The 18,346-nt window shown below is 40.3% G+C and overlaps 1 protein-coding gene across 7 annotated transcripts in view; it reads left to right on the forward strand.

Annotated features, from left to right (window-relative positions):
- The window catches only part of LOC128744560 (myotubularin-related protein 3), a 102,392-nt gene that overhangs the window by 61,228 nt on the left and 22,818 nt on the right, over positions 1-18,346 (forward strand). For 6 of the 7 annotated variants that reach the window (XM_053841649.1, XM_053841653.1, XM_053841654.1 and 3 more), the window contains 6 exons: positions 14,543-14,666; positions 14,732-14,921; positions 15,009-15,812; positions 15,876-16,257; positions 16,320-16,720; positions 16,785-17,347. In XM_053841649.1, coding sequence (XP_053697624.1) covers positions 14,546-14,666; positions 14,732-14,921; positions 15,009-15,812; positions 15,876-16,257; positions 16,320-16,720; positions 16,785-17,347 — 2,461 coding nt within the window. In that variant the 5' untranslated portion in view covers positions 14,543-14,545. Of the gene's footprint in view, positions 1-6,514; positions 6,690-14,542; positions 14,667-14,731; positions 14,922-15,008; positions 15,813-15,875; positions 16,258-16,319; positions 16,721-16,784; positions 17,348-18,346 lie in introns of those variants that run through there. The other variant, XM_053841648.1, reaches the window with a different exon arrangement.

Below are 18,346 nucleotides of genomic sequence, written 5' to 3' on the forward strand. Positions count from 1 at the left end.
GAACCATAGATGCGCTGGAAAAAAGGAGACTGCACAACCCCCCTTATTAACGTAGCGACATGGGTTGAGCTATTTTTAGATACAGATCGTGACTCTTCCTCCATCTACTGTAGTACCACCGGCCGAGAAGTTTAATCTAACTTTGTGTTTGCTGGCGGGACGACGACACTATGCAGGTGCAGGCCCTTGCGACTTACAAGGTACTGAGCCTTCACGCTGTTCGTCTGCCAGCTTGTTAGCCGCGATTCTCAGCGCAGGTTTTCGGGAGAAGGCTCCGTTCCTATGAAATAGACTAAACCTCGTGTTTTTAGTCTTGACCTTGAAATGCGAAAGTGGCCGATCTGGACATGCCGGAAGATCCGGCATCGGTTCTACCGGAACTCAAAAGTGGTCATTTGGAATTCTCTTCGAAGATAAATGGGGTATCAAATGACAGGATTTTTCAACACGAACTCTTTAGTGGACATTTGGATGTATTTTGAGCCGATCTGACAATTCCGGAACATCTGGCATGGGTTCTACGGGAATTCCAAAGTGGTCATTCGGAATTCTCTTCAAAAATATGGCACATGGGGTATCAAATGACAGGATTTTTTGACACGAGCTGTTTAGAAGATGTATCCTAGAAATCCTATGTTTATTTCATCTGCTCTCACCGCGATCTAGAATATCTCCGGGAAAATGGAACCATAATTTACCAGCATATCTTTTCATTACAGACCAATCTAATGTGGTTTTTTAAGACTAGTTGCATAAAAATCGATTGAAAATCAGTGGAGATAGAGCCAAAAGTGTAACTGGAATACCTTCATTTTTGATGTCTGGGACGTAAAGGTTAATTCAATTTTAATCTCAGTCTTCTAAATTTTATCTGGTAAATGTGGAATTTGGTTCTGGCTGATTTGTGTCGGATTTGAAATTTTGAATATTTTAATTTGCTTTTGCATTCGATTTTGATTCTAACGTTGGCTTTCAAATTTTGATTCTAACTCTTTTACTGTTGACTTCATTTTTTTGTGGACCTTCGACTCTTTGACTGGCCACCTTTAATTTTTCGCCTTTTGATCTTTTTTTTTTTTAAATTCGCTCTTTAATTTTTGACGTTTGGCTATAATCTGTGGCGTTTCGTTCTTTAGGTTCGTTTTTCGTTTAAGTTTGGCTACTAAATTTTAACTTTTTATTTCCATCTTTTGGTTTTTGATTTTTTGCTTGTGATTTTTAACTGACTGCTGCTTATTTTTGACTTTTGACTTTCAACTAAAATTCCGACTTTTGTGTTTTCGCTTTTTGACTTCGACTTTAGGTTCTATTTTAAGTTCAATTTAATTCTGATCTCAGTTCAATAATTACTATTTCAAGTACAATTCTTTCCTTCTTTTCATATTTAATTTAATCATATTTCATCAAATGCATTATATTTCATCATATTCATATTTAATCTATACATATAAAAGCGGACTTCTGTCTGTCTGTCCGTATGTTCCTTTTAGAATCGAAAACTACTGGACCGATCGGCGTGAAAATTTGCATGTAGGGGTTTTTAGAGCTACGGAAGATTCTCTCGGTGAAAAAAGTCCCCTCCCCCCACTAAGGGGGAGAGGGGGGCTCCCATACAAATCTGCCTAAAAAATGGATTTCTGTCTGCTCTATGTGCCTTATAGAATCGAAAACTACTGGACCGATCGGCGTGAAAATTTGCATGTAGGGGTTTTTGGGGCTACGGAAGGTTTTCTCGATGGCAAAAGTCCCCTCCCCCCACTTAGAACAGGGGGGGGGCACCCATACAAATCTATGCCTCAAAAAATGGATTTCTGTCTGCCCGAATGTTCCTTATAGAATCGAAAACTACTGAACCGATCGGCGTGAAAATTTGCATATAGGGGTTTTTGGGGCCAGGGAAGGTTCTTATGATGATTAGAGACCCCTCCTCCCACTAAGAGGGGCAAGAAAAAATTCTTGCCTCCAAAAACACCTACACGCCAAATTTGGTTCCATTTGCTGGATTAGTTCTCGAGTTATGAGGAAATTTGTATTTCGTTTGTATAGGACCCCCCCTCCTAAAGTGGGGAGGGGTCCCAATTCATCATTGAAAAAAAAATTGTCTCCAAAAACACACGTATGCCAAATTTGGTTCAATTCGCTTGATTAGTTCTCGAGTTATGAGGAAATTTGTATTTCATTTGTACAGGAGCCCCTCCTCTTAAAGTGGGGAGGGGTCCTAATTCACCATAGAAAATTTTCTTGCTCTCGAAAACCTTCACATGCCAAATTTGGTTCCATTTGCTTGATTAGTTCTCGAGTTATGAGGAAATTTGTATTTCATTTGTATAGGAGCCCCCCCTCCTAAAGTGGGGAGAGGTTCTTATTCATCATAGAAAAAATTCTTGCCTCCAAAAACACCTACATGCCAAGTTTGGTTCCATTTGCTGGATTAGCTCTCGAGTTATAAGGAAATTTGTATTTCGTTTGTATAGAAGCCCCCCCTCCACTTAAAGTGGGGAGGGGTCCCAATTCATCATAGAAAAAATTTTTTCCAAAAACACACACATGCCAAATTTGGTTCCATTTGCTTGATTAGTTCTCGAGTTATGAGGAAATTGGTATTTCATTTGTACAGGAGCCCCCCCTCTTAAAGTGAGGAGGGGTCCTAATTCAACATAGAAAATTTTATTGCCCTCGAAAACTTTCACATGCCAAATTTGGTTCCATTTGCTTGATTAGTTCTCGAGTTATGAGGAAATTTGTATGGAAACCCCCCCTCTTAAAGGGGAGAGAAGTTATAATTCCCCTTATAAAGAGGGGAGGGGTCTCAAATTACCCTAGAATAAATTCTTGTCACCGAAAACACCCACATGCCAAATTTGGTTCTATTTGCTTGATTAGTTCTCGAGTTATGCAGAAATTTGTGTTTCATTTGTATGGGAGCCCCCCCTCTTAGTGGGGGGAGGGGTCTCTAACCGTCACTAAAACCTTTCCTGGCCCCAAAAACCTCTACATGCAAATTTTCACGCCGATTGGTTCAGTAGTTTTTGATTCTATAAGGAACACAGGACAGACAGACAGAAATCCTTCTTTATAGGTATAGAAGCAATGGGGGGAGTTGTTTTCTACTTTACTATGAGGAAAATTTGTATATTATTCCACCCATGAACTCCTCAGAAACTTGCAAAATTGGAAATTGTGACAAAGGTCATTCGAGATTCACGATTTATGTACAACACAGTTTAATTTGTGGCAATACGAAGTTTGTCGGGTCAGCTAGTCTTGTATATAAAAATGGATCTCTGTCTGTCTGCCGGGATGTTCCTTATAAAATCGAAAACTACTAAACCGATCGGCGTGAAAATTTGCATGTAGGGGTTTTTGGGGCCGGGGAAGGTTCTTATGATAGTTAGAGACCCCTCCTCCGCCTAAGAGGGGGAACACAAATGTCAGCATAACTAGAGAACTAATCAAGCAATTGGAACCAAATTTGGCATGTGGGTGTTTTTGGAGGTAAGAATTTTTTCTATGGTGAATTGAGACCCCTCTTGCTTCTCTTTAGGAAGGGAATTATGACCCCTCCACCCTTTAAGAGGGGGGAGCTCTCGTACAAATGAAATAGGAATTTCCTGATAACTTGAGAACCATTCAAACAAATGGAACCAAATCTGATATCTGTGACTTTTAGGGGGCAGACATTTTTTCTATGGTGAATTATGACCCCTCCACCTTTTAAGAGGGGGGGGGGCTCCCATATAAATGAAATACAAATTTCCTCATAACTCGAGGACTAATCAATCAAACGGAACCAAATTTGGCATGTGGGAGATTTTGGAGTCTTGAATTTGACTGAAATTTTTGGAGCGTCTTAGTAGAATACGAAACCTGAAAATAAATAAAAAGAAAACTAATCCAATTTATTTCTACTATGTGCATAGTAGATAAGTTTTCATAGTTGGATAAGTTTTCTTTTTATTTAATTTCAGGTCCAATTTTATGACTAATTCACAGCTTAACTTCAAGTCCAGTGATGAGACCAGGCTGGGTCTTCTGTTCTTTCTTCTGATTAATATGAAATGTAAAACATGACTGCGATGTAACTCGCAAGTTCGATAGATTGTGTAAAAATACATTTGTCTACCTCCCTGATTACTTGATTTTTCCTGAACAAACTATCCTTGGTGCCCCACCTTCAGTTTCAGTCTGGAAATCCCAGTGGCTACTTTCCAAGAAGTACTTTGTTGTAGTAAAACACAGTGAACATTAGCATCGGTTTTTCCCAGAGTTCACTGTCAACAGTTTTTATCATATTTAAGTCCACTATCGTTTCTAGGAGGATGTGTGCACTTACAAACCCTATCATAAACTACTGCGAATGCAGTAAAACTTGAGTGAAGTTCACACTAGGTATATTCCCTGAAAACTAAAATGCAGCTTTATCTTGACAGGTGGGAATGAAATGGAAATGACGCCGTATAGTACAACTGTGTTGTCATTAGTACACGCGTCACTTCCTCTAAACATCATCAACCGTTGTTGGTGGATAATATTTACCTGGAATGATTTCGCATCTAATCCCAGTTTGTATAGTGAAGTGACATCGGTCTAAACAGAAAACAAAATTCCCAACAACACCCCAGCACATGGTCACAATTAAGCGCATAGCAAAGCAATACAAAACTTTCGTCACAAAGCAGCAAACCTTTTCCCTTTTCTTCCGGTGGTAATTTTCCTACGCACAATGCATCCGACTTCGTGCTGCTGCTATCGTAAAATGCGCCCTCCCAAACTTCTTGTGACGACGTGACCATTCCAACGTGCACAGCCTCGAAATGTCAAAATCAGATTGAGCTCTTGTTGTGGGTATCTTTCAAAAAACTTTCCATGCCACACCAAAATTCAAAAGATGTTCTACGTGTTGTGGCACGCATGCGCTCTTTTCCTGTCGGTTGTTTCTAGAGATATGATAGCACACACTAACTTTTATGTTGCGGCTCTGCGGTGGCTGGTGGCGGCGCCAATAGAATCCGGTCAATTTCCTCTCGAATCCAGTCGAACGTGACCAATTGCGGAATAAGCCAACCCAACCAGCGGGAGAGAGAGAGCGAGAGGTCAAGCCGATTACGGCAATCGACAGGACTAATTTGCTGGTTACGCAAGAATCGTCGCGCCGGACGGCCGAGTGTGGCGCGTCCGGATGAGCGAATTTTGAAATTATGGCAATTTACAATTAAGAAACGAAACATTTGCGCGCGATAAGATGAGAACGAACCACGTACTTTCGACTCCGACCGAGTGATAGCACACACACACACACTCCGAGTTGGCCAAAAATAAGCACCCGTAATCTTTGGGGATGATGGGTTGTAACAACAAATCAACAGAAAAGAGGTGTATAGATGAATGCGAAAGTAAACTTCTGCTTTTTTTGAGTATTGTGTTTGGTTTCTTTTGTTTTAAAAAGTGAGCATTCATTGTGATTGTTTTGACGGTTTGATAAGAATAGCGTCGGTAGAAAGCATACGAATGTATCAATTACGTCGTTTGTTTAGGTTCATGTTATATACTGCATGATTTTATTGTAGATCCAATTTATTTGTTTACTATACTTGATAGGCACTTAGTACACACCAGAAGGCCATTGAACTAGAGTATATTAGAGATAACTTCGTTTTGGGCAAAAAAATCAGATTTAATGTGCTTAAATCTATTATGATCTCGATTGGCCTATTAGTGAATGATAAATGACAGATAATACTTAATAATGGTGCTGAAATCAACTTCGAAAGTGTTCAATATTTCAGTATACTAAGAAAGATCTAAGAAAAATTGTCAGAAGTTTCCCGGGTTATGAAAAATTTCCTACAACCATCAAGACGTAATTATTCAATGCCCAACTCGCTACCTGGTGGGTGGAAATTTCCGCCTTCTTTCTGTATCCTTGGGCCACGTCAGATGCTTATCATTTCTACGAATGTTACTCATTTCCTTCGGGCTTCCGCACACCCTACTGCCTGCTATCAGTCTTCGTTTGGAAATTGTTTACCTATATTTTGTTTGCTGTCAGGACATCACACAGCGTGCTCTCGAGATGTTCGATCAGAAACAGTTTTGCGCCTGCAGCAAGCTGATCCCTTTTTCTATTCATAGTCTCAGGGGTGCGAGTTGTTACAAAATTGTGTTAAAATTTCTGTCGAACACCTGGTGTGTGTGTGCAAAATACGTGTTTATCAGAATCTATTCAATCAGCGGCCTTTCTAGGCTCGTGCTTTCCCCCTTTCGGAAAGAAGTATTCCCGTTCAGGGTGTTCTCACTACTGAGCTTGTGATAAGCCCGAAGTCAACATACACGAGAGGATCCGCACGTCGTTCTGTTTCACTTAGAGCTTCGAGATTGTAAACGTTCATCAGCGATCGCAGAATACCTACTATATTAGTACAAGCTGCATGGCCTCGCTGCGTTCAAATGTAGTACAACCGTTGTGGCAGACACATCAGGATCAGTGAAACAAAACAAAATTGCGCCGTTCAAAATCAAAGTGATAACGATAACACCAAGTGGTGCCTGACGTGAAGTTTGCGAACATTCAAGAGACTTTTGCCAAAAAAAAACACTGCTGCTTAATGGGGCTGCGATTTTTGCTATTCTCCAATGCCAACACCGAACGCGATGGAGCGGCTTTTCGATGCAAAACCAACGGGAAGAAAGTAAATTTTGATTTTTGTTGGCTTATATTAAACACCTATGTTCGATCGTCTCCTCTAGCGAAAATGTTAGGTAAGGTTGTTGAAAGTGCACCGAACAATTACGCCTAGCGAACGGTAGCCACCTGTGGTCGAACGTGGATGAGTGTAGGACAGAAAGTTTAAAACATACGCGGAACCACGGCGGCGCCGAAAGGATTAGAGTCGTAACTACTTGCTACTACTACCTTTGAGTCTTGTCTAGTTCCGCCCGAATCGATTGGTTGCCGACACAAAAAGCAGGGTTGTTTTAGTGGCGTCCATCATCAACAAAACCGGTACACAAATTAAGTGTCATTTTTCACTCATTGGCTGCTAGCTGCTCGGTCGGTCGGGTTAGTCGGAAAACGTGACCAAACGCATGTGTTTCCCGTCGAACTGTAACCTACCCAATGGGTGAGTGAACAGCAGCGGTTCTACTAAAATGCACCAGTGACCGACACGTGATGCGGTTCGAAATCATGTTGCTATTTGTCGTGTTATTGTTTGGCCGAATTGTTTGCTGGTGATAGTCGATGGGGTCCATGATTAGCACCGCGCTGGGTAAACGGCAAACTGCTGTAAAGTCGGGAACCAAGTTATCTTTCATTGAAAGTTCATTTGTGTGACGACCACTTTTCGGAAAATAAATTTACTGGAGAACCGTGAAATGTATTTTATTAACGTGTAAGATTTTTTTTCGGTTCCTTAATTATAATTGTAGAGGAAAAAATCAAAATTTGAAAATCTTATAGTTTTCTGCATATTTGCCTAAGGTACGTAAGTAAGATCGACCGAGAAAAGTTTGTAAATTTAAAATTATGCAAACTTCCATTTAAGGATCTGCCAAAAAATCAACGTGATTTTTCACGCTTTTGTGTGGTTTCTTCTACCATTATCATTCTTAAGCATAACAAATAATCTTTCTGGCCACACTAAACAGACGTAGCTAGTATCATAAACAAACGGTCTATTTTGTCTTACGGCTGCTGTTTGCAAGTTTGATTTACGTCACACCATTTTTGGCCAATCGATGAAAACAAATTAATCACGCTACGCTACGCTTTTACAGTACAATTACAAAACCATAAGTAAAGTGCTATGAATATTTCAAAGTTTTAAAGCATTCACTCGTTTTTTTTGTAAATACTAGATTTTCAGAAAAAAATGAAAAATATTTGACACACACTCATTATAAAATCATTTGTTTCTTTTAAACGTGCTGCAAAACCAATCATAATAAGCAGGGTTTCGCATTTTTCTTATTCCACAGAAATCAATTGTCTCACATCCAAAACCAATAGAATTCTAAATGTGCCATTTAATATCAAAAGGGCTTAAAAATCACAAGATTTACAAGATTATTAGCACTGTATATTATTATACTTGTCGTAACAAATTTTCGTTTTATATTAACCACTGCCGGTACTAAAACTAACCCAATTCATTTTTTTATGAAGATCAACAGGAAAGTGGCAACATTTTCTCTTTATAAAGTAAATTAGAAGGATACGATCAAAGATTTTGTTATATACCTTCTTATATAATAATTCAAATCTATTCCAAGTTCAACCTCAACCAAATTCAAGTCTAACACGAATCAATTCCAAATTTAAACCAAATCAAATCCTCTCCAAATTCGCTCAAAATACAGTTCAATCCGAATGCAACCCAGATCCTATCTAAATCCAATCCAAATCCTGCCCAAATCGAATGTAAAACCAATCCAATTCAAATTCTGAATCCAATCCAAATCCCATCCAACTGAAATCGAAATCCAGTCCAAATTCAATCCAATCTAAATCATATTCGAATTAAGTCAAAATTTAATCCAAATTAAATCGTCTCCAAATTCATTCAAAATACAGTCCAATTTAAATCCAATTCAGATTCTATCTGATTCCAATCTAAATCCTCCCAATCCGATTCAAATCTCCAAATTCAATTCAAATCCGATCCAGTGCCAAGCTATATCCATTCTTGGCATATCCAAACCTGTCCACAACTAACCCAATTGAAATCCAGTCCAAATCTAATTTAATCCAAGCCTTCTCCAAGTTTATCCAGATCTAGTCTATAGTAAACTCTCTGCAAACTAGTCCAGTCCAGATGAATCCAACATAAATTCGCCCAAAATTCAATATAAATGCAATCCAAATACTATCCAATCTAAATACAATCCAAATCCTCTCCAAATTCAATCCAAATACAATCCGATGCTCCTTAATCCACCTTTCCTAGCCCCCCTCTATATTAAGAAAACTGTAAATACCTACTAACCCCAGTAAATCGGGTGTATCGATCATACCTCCTAACATAGATGTAAGCAGTGCTCCTCGTGTACTATTTTTATAAAAGCCTTTCGGCTCCGCTAAGCTACCGCAAACGAGCCAAATAAAATAAATGATATTAAAAAAAACAATCCGATGCAAATTGAATCCAGTCCAAATCAAATCCAAAATTAATCGATTCAAAATCCAGTCCAAATCTTCCCTAAATTCAATCCAATTCAAAAACATTTCAGATCTAATCTAATTTCAATTCAAATCCTCTCGAAATTCAATCTAACTGCAATCCAAATACAGGCCAATTCAAATCCAATCTGGCCAAATCTAATTCAAATCCAATCTAAATCCAAATAAGATTTGCTCCATATTTAATCCAAATACATTTCGATCAAAATCTAATCTGTATCCAATCCAAATCCTGCCCAAATCTAATTCAATTGATTCTAAATCCAATTCACGCCAAAGCAAAATCTAATTCAAATCCATTCCATATAAATCCAGTTCAAATATAATTCAATCTAAATCCTCTTCAACGTTAATCCAAATACAGTTTAATCCAGATGATATCTAATTTAAATTCAAATCCTGTTAAAATCTAATCCAAATCCAATCTAAATGTTATAGAAATCGTTTCCAAATTCAATCCAAATACAATTCAATCCGCATGCAATCCAGATCCTATCTAAATCCAATCCAATTCGAATTCTGAATACAATCCAAATCCAATCGAAATGAAATCGAAATCCAGTCCAAATTCAATCCAACCTAATCATATTCGAATTAAATCAAAATTTAATCCAAATCAAATCGTCTCCAAATTCATTCAAAATAGAGTTCAATCTAAATTCAATCCAAGTTCTTTCTAATTCTAATCCAAATCCAATCCAGCTCTTCACTAAATTCAATCCAAATCCGATCCGGAGCCAAGCTAAAACCGTTGCTGCTACAACCAAATCCTGCGCAATCCAATTCATTGCAAATTCAAAACCAAACCCTATTCTAATTCAATTGAAATCCAGTCCACATCTAATTCAATCCAAGTCTTCTTCAAATCTATTTATCCATAAGTAGTCTAGATTTTCTGCAAATTCAGACCCAAGTCCAGTCCAGTCCACCCAAAATTCAATCCCAAATACAATCCAATTCAAATCCGATCCAAATTGAATCCAGTTCAAATTTAAGGCAAATTTAATACAAATCCTCTCGAATTTCAATTCTAATCCAATCTGACCAAATTTAATTCAAATCCAATCTAAGTTCAACAGTAATCTTCTCCAAATTCAAATTGAATCCACTTTACTTGGCTTAATTGACCTAACGTCTAAGGACAAGGCCTGCGCAGTATAATTTCTCCATCTGTTTCGGTCCATGGCAGTTTGTCTCCAGTTCCATGGGCACCCCGTGCTCGCCAGATCTCGCTCCACCAGGTCTTGCCACCTTGCTCGCTGTGCCCCTCTTCATCTTGTTCCTACCGGAACCGGAAGCAAAAACCATTTTTGCAGGATAGTTGTCCGGCATTCTAGCAACATGTACTGCCCAACGTATCCGTCCAGCTTTAACAAATTGAATCCAGTTTCAATCCAGATCTAATCTATATCATTCTATTCATTCCAAATCCAATTCGAATCCGATTCAAATCTAATCCAATCTAAATCCTAATCTAATTCAAATTCTCTGCAAATTCAATCCAACTGCAACCTTATTCAGATCTTGCCAAATCAAAACCAAATCCCAAAACTAATCTAAATTTTCTCTAAATTCCATCCAAATCCAATTCAAATCTTCTCCAAATTCAATGCAGATCCAATCTATATCCAGCCAAATCCAAGGCTAATCCTATTAAATTTCTATCAAAATCCAGTTCAAATCTAATTCATTCCAAATCCTCTCCAAAGTCGAACCACATCCAATCCAATCCAAATTCAATCTAAATTCATACCAAATTTAACCCAATTCGATCTATATCCCATCCAAATCTTGTCTAAATCTAATGTGATTTTTTCCAAATCTAATTGAAATCTAGTGTAAATCTAATTCGGTTCAAATCCTCTTCAAATTCATCGCAAATCCAGTCCAGATCCATTATATCCAATACAAATTCGATGAAAATCTATCCAATTAAAACCCTCGCTATATTCAGACCAAATACACTGAAGTCGCTTTTTGCGCGGTTTGTTTCTTACGCGACTTTCGGAATTCACGTGGTTTTGTTTTACGCAAATTTCGGAATTTACGCGGTGTTTTTAGGTGATTTTCGGAATTTACGCGGATGTGCTCTATCACACTTAAATTAAAGCACCGAGTTCGGCAAAATTTTGCTGAAATCTCAACAGCCGAACGTTCGGTACAAATGTCGATGATGTATATCGACGTTTACGGATCTTTAGTAACGTTTGGCAACATAAAAAAATTTACCGAACGGTCGGCTCGGCAAAATTTTGCCGAGCTCGGTGCTTTTATTTAAGTGTGTAAGCCCTTATTTAAGCGTAGTTTTGGTATTCACGAGATATTTTTACGCGAATTTTGGAATTTATGCGGTTTTTTATGCGAATTTCGGAATTTACGCGGATCGTATCCTTCGCGGGAAAAGCAACTTGAGTGTACAATCCAATACAGATCCAATTTAAATCCAATTCAAATTCGTTTCAAATCTCGTTCAGTTTACATCTAATGCAAATCAAATCCAAAATTAATCCATTTCAAATCCTTCCCAAATTCATTCCAATCCCAATGCATTACGGTTTTAATCTAAATACCATCGAAACCCAGTCCAAATCTAATCCAGTTCAAAACTTCTCGAAATTCAATTCAACTGCAATCCAAATATAATCCAATCGAAACCTGTTCTATCCATTTCAACCAACCATTTCAAATATGATTCAAATCCTTTCCATATTCAATCCAAATACAGTCCAATCATAATTGAATCCAAATACTATGTAAGTCCTATCTAATCCAATATTCGCGTTCAAAACCCCGTAAATTCTAAAACTACGCGTAAATTTGCTCATTGAGCACATTTGCGTAAATTTCGAAATTCGCGTAAAAATAGTCTCGAATTAAATATTATCCGATCCTAATCAAATTCAACTTAAGTATAAATTCAATGTAAATCTAATTGAAATCCAGTCCACTCTTAATCCAATCCGAATCATATCTAAATCCCACCGAAAACCAATCCAAATCTCATTCAAATTCAATCTAAGTTCAATCCCAACCTCATCCAAATTTCATTGCAAATTTTATTTAATTTAATCCAGATTAATTTAAATATTTTCCGATCCAAATCTAATGCAATTTGTCTAAACCCAAATCGAGATATGATCGAAATCCAATCCAATTCTGTTGTAAATCTGTTCCAAAGTCAGTCTAAATCCAATCCAAATCCATTTGAAATCAAATCAAAATTTGATCCACATCGAATCCAAACCCGATTCCTCCAATCCAGTTTGAGTTAAGACGTAATCCAAACTAAATTTTAATTCAATCCAATTCTAATCCAAATTCAGTTGAAATATGGTCGCATTACAATCCAAATCTAACTGAAATATGATCCAAATTTTCCAAGTACATCCAAATGCAATTAAAATCCAATCCCAATCTAATCCAAATTCGCTCCAAATACAATATTAATCCAATCCAAATCATATGGAGCTATGGAGCTTGGAAACTATTTAATAAAAGATACTTAATACATGAAAAACGAAATTGTATGCGACCGAATATTACTGTAATGCTGACCCAAAAATTAGCGGAAACATAACAATTCGATCGGCGGTAGATAAAAACTAACAAATGAGTTTTCACAAATGATTCTGACCTATAAAATCACACATGGTAATTTTTTGTCCTTTTTATCGATTTTATCATATTATCTACTAAGGTGCACCATTTGAACTATGAAAGTCAGAAGTGTCCGGTATTGGGAGCCGTCCGGCGCTGGGGGATTTCCCCCTACCTAAATCTAAACCTCGCCCAAATCCATTCACGATCTTATTCAAATCCAGTCTAAGTTCAATCCCAACCAGATTCGAATCCAATGCAAAGTGAATGCAAATTTCAATCGAAATCCAAATAAATTTAAATAATTTTCGATCCAAATCTAATGCAATTTCAGTGTAAATCCTATCTAAATCAGATCGAATCCCAATCCAAATCGGATCGAAATCTAAATCTAATCCCAGTCCCATCCAATCCAATCCTAAACAAAAGAAACTAACCAACAGACGATAGACCAACCTCGTGATGTTTAGTCCTAGTCCTTTTAATGATAGTTACCGTTGATTCGAGTCGAGAAGAAAGTAGTGAGACAAAGAGGAGGTTGATAGGACCCAGCACAGAATGGGACCTGTGGCGTGAAAGGGAAAAGAGCGAAATGCGTAAGAAGTTATGTACCGCTCATTTTTTCTTCAAGCGGCGGGATGCGCAGATCGAACCAAGCGCTAATCGGAGCCAGTTATGAGCCGGATTCGAACCCACTTTCCCTCCCAAGTCCTGCGGATCGCAGGTAGGGATCAGTCGATGTCCAATAAATTCCTATAGATAGTTACATTTACAAACTCAATAGTTGTCCAGTTTTATTAATAATTAGTCGTTTGTTTTTCCTGTTTTCATGGTTTGAAGGCCAAGGAGGGCCAATTTTTTAAGATGTTCTAGAAAGCTGACATTTTTCGCATAAGTTTTTTTCAGTTTCTCAGATATATTTTTGAAAAAAAAAGATAACGCAATGAAAACACGTAGTATTTTGTCAATTAATTGCATAAATTACATAAATTAAAATGTTTAAAATATGAGTAGAAAACAAATTTAAACAATATATATTATTATAATTATTCTTTATGGACAAAAGGTTATCGCAAAGGTTGCACCAACTTGTTCTAGTTCCTTGTAATAATTTGACCTGACCTAAGTGAAAACAAAACAAACATCCAGTCGAGCAAAGTATCAACTTATCCTCTCTCGCAAGGGGTAATTTTCCTGATTCTCGGTTCAGCCGACACTCGTTGTCTCCCGAGGTCCTACACCGCTTTAGCCTACACCCATCGTTAAGCCGTTCGTACTTTATCACGAACTTCATGGATCGTTGGGCGCAACTTGAAAACTTTCCACGACAAATGCTCCACATCTGGGCGCCGGTATGTTTACTAAATAAATCCTGCGCCAGCCGGCAGACGATTTACCACATCAACAATAATAACCGATTAATACCGGCACTAATCATTGATACTCAATGGCTCCAGCAGTCAGCTGTGGTGTCTGTGCGTGCGTGCGGATCGATTGCTTACTTGCATTGACGCAATCGAAGCGAACGAGAAATGGGTGCAATCGGAGACCCACTCGAGAAGATTCCACTAAATTTATTTCCTTATCATTGCACCCCTCGTCGGCTGTTGCTCGAGTGCACTCCCTTGATAGCTATTATTGCTTATCATCGCAACAACGAACACCCACTAGAGGAGTGACTAAACATCCACTCGAGTGTGCAGATTGTAGGTTCAATGATCTAATCTTAGCTTCTTCTTTTTTCTCTCTCTACAAATCTCTTCACAGAACATGGAAGGCTCGGGCGATGGTTCACCTCAATCATCGATGTGCATGGTGAAGGCGGCCGAGCTCTTCCCGAAACCCGTGCTCGAGAAGGAAGAGGAGAAGCTAACCGTACACTTCGCCGAATGTAAGTACCCCGTTTTTACCATCTATCATACCCTTAATTATACCATAAAATCACCTACAAAACAGTGGCTGGCGAATCCGTAAAGTATCTCGGTAAAAATGAAGACGGTGTCCTGGCACTGTCCAACTACCGATTGTTCTTGCTGAAAAACTCGACCGGAGCGGAAACGTCCGTTCCTCTAGGTTTAATTGAGTCCACACAGGTACGCGACCTCTCTCAGCTGATTATCAACTGCAAGGACGCTAGTACAGTAAAGTGAGTTTAACCAAACACCTCTTTCAGTGATCCGGGTAGTCCCTTTAACACAGATACATACTTCTCTTCCCCTTGCACCCAATCTAGATGCACTTTTAAAACATCGGAACAGTGCTCCGAGTGGCAAAGGCGGATCACGCTCTCGATCGGTGTCCCCGAAACACTGGAGTGTTTGTTTGCCTTTCCATTCCACGCGTGGGCCTCGGAATCGCCGACACTGAACCAGGATAACGAATGGTACGGCCGGTTGCAGCGCGTCGGTAACTACGACGATGACTTCCGGAAAGAGGTTGAACGGCTACAGTTCGACCTACGGGGTGCCTGGCGGATTAGCCATGTCAACGCAGAATTCAAGCTTTGCCCGTCGTACCCGAGAATGCTACTCGTGCCAGCCTGCATATCTGACGATACACTGCAAAATGTTGCCAGTTTTCGAAGTTCCCGCCGGATTCCGGCCGTCGTTTGGAGGCACGAAAGAACGGGAGCGGTGATCGCTCGCTGCAGCCAGCCGGAAGTCGGTTGGCTTGGTTGGAGAAACTCCAAAGATGAGCAACTACTTAAAGCTCTCTCGGATGCGTGTGCATTCGATCGTGGAACGGAGAATGCGTCACGAACGCGTCACAATTCGACCGCATCTAACGAAAGCAGTCCGCCAAGTCCCGAGGGAAGCCACGAGGAAGTGGAAATGGATGAACCCAAGAAAATACTGATCGTCGATGCACGATCGTATGCGTCAGCCGTCACAAATCGTGCCCGCGGTGGAGGCTGCGAATGTGCCGAGTATTATCCGAGTGCCGAAATACAGTTCATGAACCTGGGAAATATTCACGTGATCCGTAAAAGCTTCCACGCCTTGCGGCAGCTGTGTTCGACCCAGTCTGACATACCAAAGTGAGTCGACTGTAAGCAGTAAGATGGACGCTTATCTGATACTAATAAGGTTTAAATTTTCAGCTGGTTAAGTCTACTGGAGCGAACCATGTGGCTACAGCACGTGGCGGGATTGCTTACCGCTTCGATGACCGTGTGTCGCGCCATCGAAGCCAAGGGGCGTCCCGTGCTGGTGCACTGTTCCGACGGATGGGATCGAACGCCACAGATTGTGGCCACAGCGCAGCTCTGCCTAGATCCCTACTATCGTACAATTGAAGGATTCCGTGTGCTGGTGGAACGCGAATGGCTCAGCTTTGGACACAAGTTCGCCGACCGCTGTGGGCATGGACCGGGATCCGATGAAACCAACGAGCGATGCCCGGTGTTCCTGCAGTGGCTGGACTGTGTGCACCAGATTCATCAACAGTTTCCGTGCAGTTTCGAGTTCGATATGGGTTACCTGGTAGGTTTTTTCTCCCTGCGCAGTTCGTTTTGAATTCTTTTATCATTATTATTATTATTTAGATCAAATTGGCCCAGCATTCCCATTCGTGCTTGTTCGGTTCGTTTCTGTGCAACACCGTCAAAGAGCGGCAGGAGAACAGCGTACCCGATCGGACCTTTTCCGTTTGGCCCTTCATCTCGGGGCCAATGTACAAGAATCACCTATACGTGCCGAATCGGGAACGTGTTCTGTGGCCTGCGTACAGCGTACGAGACTTGAGACTGTGGACTGAGGTCTATCTGGGTAGTTGGGGCGGAAATCAAAGCTGTGCCGATTATCCGGCTAATGGCGATGGCGTTTCCGGACAGGAACTGAGCGGGTCAATGACGAAAACACGTTCGTACGGAGATCTTATGACTGGAATAAACGAAGGCGGCTTAACGAGGAGATCGAGCGATCCCAACATGACGGTTGACTCTAGGTACGTAGCACCGAATGAATTATGTGCGGTTCAATTTTTCTAATAATTCTCCTCCTTTTCGCAGCATTCTTGCCGGTTCGCTGAACCTATCTGCGGAGAACTCCATCGACTCCAACGTGTCGTCCGATCGGGAAATCTCACCCGATCTGATCGACCACCACACCAGCTCGCTAGCAATGATACAACACACTACCCAGAAACTACAAAGTCTAACTCAGGAGCTCAACCAGTCCGACGAGGAGCTGGAGAATAACATCAAAAACACAAAACGGGGAGCGATCGGAGAACAGCTGCAGCAACGTTCGCCGGTCGCCAGCGAAATTATTACGTCTAGTCTCTTTATTAATGGAAATAGTGATAGTTACAACTTTAAGCCAATTGTTCCTGAACAGCCGACGGCGCCAGCAGTGGTTCCTCAGTCGAGTACTCCACCGCCGGCGCTCCAAAGGCATCATCTGATGGACGAAATCGACGAGAACACGTCGCGGATCGTCAAAATCGAGAGCTACCTGGGCGATGTGGTCGACGGACGGCCCAACGCCGTTCGGGTTGCGAAGCCCATTCCCGCTACTGATGCGATCGGTGGTTTCGGGTCGACTGATATGATGGAGAGTGTAGACTTGAGCGGTAATTTGGACAACATTTTCAAATATATAAAGCACTTTCTTCGACGGCACATCTAGGCGCCACCGGGTGATTGCGGAACGGGCTTTCAATGTATCGGGTATGCGCGGTTCGAGGTCTGTGTAGCGCTCTGTGCAAGCACCAGGGAAGACACTCTTCCTGCTTGACAGATATACGGCTTCCGAAGCAAAACACGATGATGACTTTTTGACCCGACACTCGCGATGAAGAGTGCGCGAGTTTTAGGTTGATAAGGCCGGCCTGTAGCGTGCGGCTGTGCCTTAAGGGGGAAGTGCGCAAATGGCTGGTTTATTTATAATTCAGTCAGTGCGAACACAAATCCATACTGGCGGGCGGTGGCAGCAGGGCCGACGAACATGACTATCAGTTTAAAAAAAACAAAGGAAAGGCTTTCATTTGAACAGCAACAAAAAAATAACGTTTACCGAATATTCTAGGCATAAGGGAAATTGTGCCATCGGGCGCAATTTATTAATGACCATTGTTATGCAATGTTGATTCAGTGCATCCCAATGATGCAACTGATTATTTTTGTTTGTGGAATTTGCAAGTACAATCCAAAACGACAACTGTAATAGTGCTAGCCGTAATAAAGTATGAACCATGCAAGCGTCGAATCTGAAGCGAAAGAAAAAACCTTACCGATCAATTGCATGTACATTTAGTAAATTGTGACACACTTACTTCTTCGTGTAGGTTCATGTTCATTAAAATCAAACAGTTTCGAAAGATTTGTTGCTACTCTCATGATCATGATCGTTAACATACTATAACATATTCTGGTCACGTAACATTTCCATTGGAAAAACGGGAAGATAGGGTAAAAACGAACCACTCTTTTATTTCTCTTAATCTGTTAATTAACAAGTACGGGTTTGTTTCCATTGATCAGAATTTTTTCAACAAGTTATGTTCGTATGAAAAAAGATGAAATCTCGATTTCTACAAGAATCGCACATTCAGGACACGGCATTCGTCGAA

The sequence above is a fragment of the Sabethes cyaneus genome, chromosome 3, assembly GCF_943734655.1.
Source record: "Sabethes cyaneus chromosome 3, idSabCyanKW18_F2, whole genome shotgun sequence".
Classification (NCBI taxonomy): Eukaryota; Metazoa; Arthropoda; class Insecta; order Diptera; family Culicidae; genus Sabethes; species Sabethes cyaneus.